This window comes from Brachyistius frenatus, unplaced genomic scaffold, assembly GCF_029030835.1.
Source record: "Brachyistius frenatus isolate BFR_SWC_R1_liver_20210118 unplaced genomic scaffold, ASM2903083v1 Contig_63, whole genome shotgun sequence".
Classification (NCBI taxonomy): domain Eukaryota; kingdom Metazoa; phylum Chordata; class Actinopteri; family Embiotocidae; genus Brachyistius; species Brachyistius frenatus.
The window spans coordinates 2,045,983-2,054,291 of record NW_027210662.1 but is presented as its reverse complement, the minus strand read 5'-3'; the positions used below and the strand labels follow the sequence as shown (position 1 = coordinate 2,054,291).

General features: G+C 42.6%; 2 protein-coding genes across 8 annotated transcripts in view; both read left to right on the top strand.

Annotated features, from left to right (window-relative positions):
* The first annotated feature begins 258 nt into the window (after nt 1-258).
* Nucleotides 259-6,046, top strand: cenatac (centrosomal AT-AC splicing factor). The gene is made up of 11 exons (XM_069706557.1): nt 259-534; nt 1,185-1,351; nt 1,977-2,075; nt 2,152-2,218; nt 3,256-3,318; nt 3,664-3,731; nt 3,831-3,945; nt 4,067-4,097; nt 4,607-4,708; nt 5,066-5,198; nt 5,498-6,046. Exons 1-11 carry the CDS (start codon nt 418-420, stop codon nt 5,616-5,618), a joined length of 1,083 nt encoding a protein of 360 aa, XP_069562658.1. The 5' UTR covers nt 259-417; the 3' UTR covers nt 5,619-6,046.
* Nucleotides 6,047-7,686: 1,640 nt separating this feature from the next.
* Nucleotides 7,687-8,309, top strand: part of atosb (atos homolog b) — a 32,391-nt gene continuing 31,768 nt past the window's right edge. For all 7 annotated transcript variants that reach the window (XM_069706567.1, XM_069706570.1, XM_069706571.1 and 4 more), the window contains exon 1: nt 7,687-8,076. The gene's annotated coding sequence lies outside the window, so the exon portion shown is untranslated. The remainder of the gene's footprint in view (nt 8,077-8,309) is intronic.

Below are 8,309 nucleotides of genomic sequence, written 5' to 3'. Positions count from 1 at the left end.
TATGTCTATTTATATCGGTCTGTTGTTGTTGTTTTTCACCTTGAGAAAGAAGCTACAACCGGAGTCAAATCTGTTGTACTTGTAAACATACCTGGCCAATAAAGCTGATTCTGTTCTCAAAACAGTCATAACCCTGGCTGTCCTCCAGACCGGTGGGCGGCGCTAATGTACCCGAAGGCTTTTTTGCCAACCGCTAATAAAGCAGAAGAAGAAGACCGTCCGTTTCCAGGGGACAACATTTCGAGACGGAATTGCTTCCTGTTGCAGATTACTCGTGCTGAATGGTGCTCGCTGATGTTTGTCGGTGTTTTTCCACATTAAGCGGATTAGGAAAAAAGGATGACTCGTTAAAGTACTCGGTTTAAATTCAAGTGTTGCTTCGTTAGATGTTCAGGGTGTTTGTTCCACATCGTCTAAATGGGTGCACATTACTGCGCCATATGTAGGCAAACAACATTCAGCGGGAAGGGACATATCTTTGGAAAAAGTCATCAAAGCAGACTCAGAGTGGTTCTTCTCAAATTCCTGGAAAAGGTAGGTCGGTCAATGTCTACTGATTCTTACTGATGTGTAACATTTGCAATATTTTGCTCACGTTTTTTTCCCACCTGGCTAAACTTCACGTCCTCGCCCTGATGCTGACATTAGCTGCAAACCCGTCGTCAAAATCCAAATAATCACGTTGATTCTCCGTTTTAGACACACTGACATTATTATATTTAATAGTTTTCGGCTATACTGTTTGTCAGAAGCCCAGAGAAACATGGAGACATGTCGATATTAATTAAATGTCTGTTAAACGGCCACCAGGGGGCGCATCAAGGACACGAAGTAAACAAACAGTTCAATTGAAAGTGGCAGAATGTAGTAAACAACAGGAGGTTGTAGATGCTACAAATAAACTGTGTTTGATTGATTGATTGATATTATTATTGTAAATGTATGTAAATACCCTGCGCACACATCTCTTCATCACTTTTCCTTTTTTTTCTGACCCCTTTTGTGTTGCTGGAACATATTATTATAACAATAATAATAATAAACAGACAGTATAAATGTGTTTAAATATATATTTGAATATAATTCAACAACACCACGAAAGCATTCATGAAGATCAAATTTGTTAGACTGCCTTAGTTTAATCAAGAGTCTGACTTTTATGTTTTTCTGTGTTTCTCTCCCAGGTGAAGGAAGCTCGCCGAACACTTAAAAAACCTCAAGTGGAAAAGTTTGATTGCACTCAGCACAAGCAGATGTTCTGGTGCTACTGCTGTGGGCTTGAAATAGAAAGAAACGTGACCGACGGCAACATGACTGTGCTGTACGGAGGCTTGTTAGAACACATGGCCACGTAAGTCTTATTTGATTCATTTTGTTCTTAGCTCACTTTCTTTGTCTGGAAGCACTTTGATATGATTTGATACCCTCTCCCTGCTTGGTATGGATCAGTTAGCTTCATTTTCAGATACTCAGTCGGTTGCTGAGCGGAGCCCATGGTTTTCCATTGTAACTGCAAAGTTTGAGGAGGTTTAAATCTCTCGAAATGTAATCAGCTGATTATTCCTGGTGATAATTCTTAACTTGCCTCCCTAGCTGGTCAGTTGAGTCGAGTCACATTTATTTAAATATCACATTTATGAACAGCAAGACTTGAACAAAGTGCTGCACGACATCAGATGGAATTATGGTAGTGGTTCATGATGGCCAAAAGTTTAGGCAGCACTCAGAAAAAGTAACAGTGCATGAACATTTGAACAAAGGCTCATGTTTAATGTCTGTGACTTTAACAAAATGTGTCATTTCCTCGGGGGTGTCCAAGATCTTGCAAATAACTACAATTTAGATGCAGCTCATGTTGCGCAAACTAAGAATCATACATTAGTGGGGATGAGAGTTTTCTAATATTCTTTCCTTTGTCCACATGAACTTCTATTAGAAATTACTGTGGTTGACATTTCAAATGTGTTTGATTTCAGCCCAGAACACAAAAAGAATACACACAAGTTCTGGTGGGACAACAAGGCCGACCCAAAGTTTAGAGACAAGGTCATCATCACGGAGGAGGAAGCTGAAAGGTAGGCAGAGTGAGCCAAAAGTCTGTGTGGAAAATGAACCAGTTCTCTGCATTGATCGTTTCTTGTTTTTGTTCAGGTTTAAAGCGGAGGTGGAAAAAGGGTTGGAATCATTTGTGGAGAAGGAGGATGAATACATTAAACAGGTGATGATTTTAAAATGACCTCCGCATTAAGCTGGATGACAGCTATGTAAGAGTCTACAGCCATGCAAGAGACTGTTCTTAAACACAGCTGTGGGTTAAAATCAGCACACCCCATCTTAGTTTAGCATGCTAACATTTGCCACTTCGCGCCGACGTTCTGCTGGTCTTGGTAGTTTTGGCGACAAAAGGGGCAATCAAAAAGTCCGGAGGCTGCTCCTGATGCGCATGAATTGAGTGCAGCACCGTGACACCCGCGGAGCAGGAGGACGCAATAACCTTTGTTAGGAAGTATTCCGTGTTGTGACGCCTGATCAACATCACCACCTGAGCTACTCATGTTTTGGGGAACAGGAGTGCAACCAAGGGGGTTTTCTTCACCAGTACCATGGGTGGGAATTTGTCCCCCGGGGGTCAGATTGTCAACACCGAGTTCCACTGTGAAGTTCTGAGGGGAAACATTCAGCGTAAAGTGCCTGACGTGTGGTGTGATGACGCAATGACAACGTGCGCTCACACCGCATTGAAAATGGACGAGCCTCTCGCCACAACGCAATCGTAGCTCCTCAACACCCCTAATCACTGCATTTTTCTCTCTGCCAACTTCTTTTGGTTCCTAAAAAATTTGATGTGCGCTCTCGGCTCAAGTTTCAGGTTCATGCCGAAATCGCAAAAGTGCACGTACCAGTGGTCACAAAAACCCGTGTAACTCAGGTGCTGATGCTGATCAAGCCAAGTAACTCCGAATATTTACTCACGGAGGTTATAACTTCTCCCTGCACATCATGATGCTTTGCTCCATTCACAGGAGCAGTCTTTGAACTTTTTCATCCACCCTTGTATTTACTAATCTTAACGCCAACCCATCCGGTAGTAGAGATATTTCAGTCAGGACCAAACCGGTGTAGAGACAGATGTTTCCACCCGTAGAGCCACGGTCACGGAGCAATTCTAAAATCAACTCCAAGAAATGTTTTTTTTTTTTAACCAGATTTAAAATCTGCTGATCTGTCTTTTTATGTTTCTTCTCACGGCTGCAGGAAGCTGATTTCATTCGGGCCCAGGAGAAGAATCGTCAAGAGGTCCTCCAGTCTCTCTTAGAGGTTTGTTTTCCAAGGATGCAGTGGCAGTATCCATCACTGTGGCCTTCACTGTTGTTTTTCATGTAAGATGGGAAATCCCATAATTCTCCAGCAAAATGATTGTAAATACCAAAGCAGGTAAATGGCAACCATTCAGAGAGTTTGTGTTGTGGCAGATGAAGCATTGGATCTGGTTTTTAGGGTGAAATTGGAGGACATCAATAAAGGCAATAAGAGAGAAGTTTGCGGTAACATTTTTGGCAAAGTAGTGTGACAGGATTGTGAAGCTAAAAGCTAAGATGAACCATGATTAGATGTCAGACTTCCACTGTGAACCACTGTTGGCTTTTCCTGAATCAATATCAGCGGGATGCAGAGCCGGACTCGTTCAATGGACCCAACGGCACCGACACATCTGCGGATGATTCTGTCAGGTAACACCGTGTCCGCCTGCAGAGTTTTATCCCTTTTCGTCAAGAGCACTTGAAATGACTTGTGTTTGTTTGGGGCTCGTCTTGTTATCGGGGGAACAGCTCTCACTTTACGCGTCAGGGATCAGACCAGCAGGTGGGGAGCAGCTTTGTCGACTCAATGGTTGAAGCACCGCGGGCTGCAGCAGGACAAGGCCTAACTTTCATAGGTTATCAGGTAAAAAGCATTTGTTCATTTAGAAAGTGTTCGACTTTAATAGGTAATGGGTTCTTTTTAATGTTTTCTTTTTATACAGCTGCAATCACCTGACTTGATCACTTGTTTTTTTCTGTCGCAGGATTCATCGAACGGTGGAAACGTTCATACAGGTACAGTGATGTATGACTTTATGTATTATTCTTCACAGAATGTCACATTATACAACACAACGTCTTGAAAAGTAACTGTTCAGTTGCATGTACTGTACTGTGCAAGAGTTTTAGACACTCGATGCAAAGTGAAGATGGGTCGTCCTCTTGGAGAATTTCTGCAGTCCTTCAGGGGATTCAGTTTGTCTCCTCTCTCGACATGTGATCCCAGCCTGACTTCATGGAGTTCACATCAGGGCTCAGTGAGGGTCATACCATCTATTTCAGGACTCTTTGTTGTTCTTGACACTGAAGATATATTCGTTATGACTGGTTGTGTTTGGTGTCGTCGCCTCATGCTGAAGGAGGAATTGGGGACCAGTCAAACGCCTCTTTAATGTTACTGGGTGATGAATACGAATCAGTGTTTCTCATGCTCTAAAGTTCATGCAGAAACCTGGTTTCTCTATAATTTATGAGCTCAGTTCACCTCATGATTAAGAGTAAGCATTGTAGCCTTTGTGTTGTAGGTGCCGTCCCTCCTTGGCTCCAGGACGATCCTCTGGAGGGGACCTCCGGAGGTGCTGCACAGCCAGCGATTGGCCCATCACTCCAAGAGTTCCTCAAACAGAGTACGAAGACCACATTTTATAGATTATTTTATTCATTTAAAATGAGACAAAAATATTCCCATGGGACCTGAGATATTCTGTTTTATTGGGTGCCATGACATCACTTGTGGTAATCAGGGACATCTTGTCATACACTGTTTTTATGCCTTCATATGCATGATGACTTTTTCCTTAACTTCCATTTGTTGCATCAGTCTCACGTGAAGCAAAAAAAATGCTGTACTTTTAAAATCTGAGTATCAACATGTGTATCTCTGACCTTAATCTAAGTGACTCTGAAGTAGACTTATGGAAAAACAGTCAAAACCTCACAACTATTGGAGGATAATTCAGAGGGCCTCTTCTGTGTTTTGCCAGAGGAACAAGAGAAGCTGCGGAAGCTTCCTCCGAACAGAGTGGGGGCCAACTTTGACCATAGCTCACATACAGACGCCAACTGGCTTCCCTCTTTCGGTCGAGTTTGGAACAGTGGCCGACGCTGGCAGTCCAGGTGAGTTCACAAAACTCCTCACTACACCTGAGATTAATATAGAATGACTGTAAAGCAAGACTCTAAAAACTCTGTCCCATGCATTGTGTATACACTTGAACTTGATGGGCGCAATGGCCTCACTTTTCAGACCTGGAAGCTACGTCCACTTTTATAGACAGTCTATGCTTTTAAACCCTCACTGTCTCTGACTGAGTAAGTGTGTGACCACATGACAAAGTTGCAATGTTCCTGAATTGTTTTGCTGTTTTTAGTTTAATCTTACTTTTCTTGACTATTACTTTTTTATTTTTCAACAGGCACCAATTCAGACAAGAGGAAGGGCAGAAGAACCGCCAGAAGAGGAAGGGGGAACACGGCACAGAAGGCTCCAAGAAAACAAAAATCACAGAACAACTGACAAACTCTGACAACACTTAAAACTTGTTTTGCTGTGTGAAAATCTGGAGCGAAGTTATCTTTATAGTTTGCAAGTTGTAAACGAGGTTATATACAATGTTTCTGTGGCGCTGCACTGGGTTGAAAAGCTCAGGCTGATGAGACGTGTGTGTCTGTGTGTGTGTGTGTGTGTGTGTGTGTGTGTGTGTGTGTGTGTGTGTGTGTGTGTGTGTGTATATCAAAGTTATGAATGTTTGCAGTAAAGGTATGAACTTGGTATGATAAGCAGTGAATATGGGATATTTTATGTTTTAGAGCTACCTTTGATAATTTCATTTTCTATGAAATAACACGCACGTATCACACTTTGCTCAGTATTATTTCATAAACAATTATGAATATGAGCACACATAATAAGAGCAGCAGTCTTTCGGTGGTTCTGCAACAATAAACACAAGTTTTTCTCTGTAGTGAACCTGTAGACAAAATGATGAGCTTTCATTTCCCTTTTCAAATGAAATGAATGACTGGAAATGGCTCAAAGACTTCATATGCAAATGTCACTTTTAGGTAAATAATGGCCTTTAGATAAGCAATTGGCAAAGACCGTTACGAATGTTCAAAATAGTGTGTTGTATGTAAAATCGACATTTTAGATTCTGTGTCCTTTAAAACTAGAAAGTTCAACCTGTAAGATGGTAGTTAGTTTCTAATAGTGATCCTTTCAGTCGTCTGATGACACTGACACTCTTTGGGGACATGTATGGTCTCCAGAAGCCAAATTAACGATAGTAAGGTAATACAAATATTCTGATAAAGGGATATCTCAAACAAATGAACACTGTTGGGGGACATAACTGATAAAAGTGTCATAAGTGTTGTTTCCTTATGCAACAATTGTGGGCAATAAATGATGAAAACTTGATTTACCACTTGGAAAAGGGCAAAGGGGCCTGGAACTCCTAAAAACCCAACTTTCATCAGCATACGTGCTCATATAGCACTGCTCTCATAAAGTTATCCTAGTGAGACATTATTTTGACAAAACAAACTTTTGTGGTCCTTATATAGATAAGAAATTACGTAGGAGGTTTTTTTTTCAGATTTTGTAATGGCTATGTGTGTTAAACAAGCAGTGGATGTATTGCCAAGGGGAATATCAGCACAGAGATGGGTGAATTGTCAGGAGTAGTTAAATGCAATAGCCTATATTCCACTGCCTGAGCTGACGGGAGAGAGAGAGAGAGAGAGAGAGAGAGAGAGAGAGAGAGAGAGAGAGAGAGAGAGAGAGAGAGAGAGAGAGAGAGAGAGAGAGAGAGAGAGAGAGAGAGAGAGAGAGAGAGAGAGAGAGAGAGAGAGAGAGAGAGAGAGAGAGAGAGAGAGAGAGAGAGAGAGAGAGAGAGAGAGAGAGAGAGAGAGAGAGAGAGAGAGAGAGAGAGAGAGAGAGAGAGAGAGAGAGAGAGAGAGAGAGAGAGAGAGAGAGAGAGAGAGAGAGAGAGAGAGAGAGAGACTTGCCTTGATCTTTTCAGGCCTGTTCCTGTCCTCAGCAGAGTATAAATGAGGCCCCAGTGTGCTCTGGGTAAATGGGCGTGGAGCTCAGTGCAGCTGCAAGGCAGTATGGGGATACGACGTGTAGCGGATCTATTCTTAGCTCTGTGACAACATGGCCATGGCTGATTCAGTAGAAAAACGGAAGGAAAGATCGACGATACGTGTGTAAACCGTTGCGTGAAACGTTAATTAAGTTGCCACCTATTGATGCCACTGCTGTGTAGCTGTGTGTAGTTTTACTCTCTTTTCAGATCATGTTTTTATAGTTTTCTGTTAAATATTAAAGGATATTAAGTGACTGTCAGAGCCTCAGCACAAAAGCGATTCTTGGCACTAAACACCGGGAGGGGACAAAAAAGCACGTGTACTGGGCGGATCTTGAGTTAAGCCACAGGCCAATCACGGAGCGGTAGTTCTGAATAAATTTGCATATTTTTAAAGTGACCGTAATCTCTAAACGCTGATTGGCTAAGCGGAAATGAAGCGCCCAATTGCTTAAATGACAGGCGCTCAGCTGGTCGTGAAGCCCCGCCTTCTATATATGTACGAGCAAACCCCGGAAACGTTGTCGCTTAAAGGGACAGAGGAGAAATTTCAGGCAAAAGGTTGAAACAACGAAAACAGCTGCGAGCATATTTAAAAAAAAAAAAAAAAAAAAAACGGCAGGCAGAGAGAGGAAGGCACGTAGCTTAGTCAGACGACAAGCGAGCGAGGTGGCAAGACTGAGAGAGTTGGAGGACGAGCCTGAAAGTGTCTATTAGATGTACAACTAACGACTTTCAGCCTCGAAGTCGAGTCTAGCGTTTGGTACCTGGAAACCGAGCACGCAGCAATCAACACGGCTGGGAGATAACAAAAAGGCCAAACTACCAGACGACAGGGACGCGTCAGTTCAGGCTGCCTGGCTGTCTTTCATCTCCCGAGGTCCACCTTTTGGTGTATGCGAGAGGTGAGTAGACAACATCTAGATCTTCACATTTGGCTCGCTGCCTGTCTTTTTCTGCATCGTGTGGACGTTAAAGATAGAGATTAGGACAAAGGCTTGGGATTATTTAACTGGTGATTTCGGGTAGATTTCAGTTGAATGTTGGCACTGTGAACATGCAGGTGATTACAGTCATTATAATTGTAGATCCGGGCAAAGAATGAGTGGAATCCAACCTGAGCCAGCTGATGACCTGA

Coding starts and splice junctions, on each gene's coding strand:
- cenatac (XM_069706557.1), top strand. CDS start 418: ATGGGTGCACATTACTGCGCCATATGTAGGCAAACAACATTCAGCGGG. Junction 3,732..3,830: donor TCTGCGGATGATTCTGTCAG/GTAACACCGTGT, acceptor TCGGGGGAACAG/CTCTCACTTTACGCGTCAGG. Junction 4,709..5,065: donor CCAAGAGTTCCTCAAACAGA/GTACGAAGACCA, acceptor GTGTTTTGCCAG/AGGAACAAGAGAAGCTGCGG.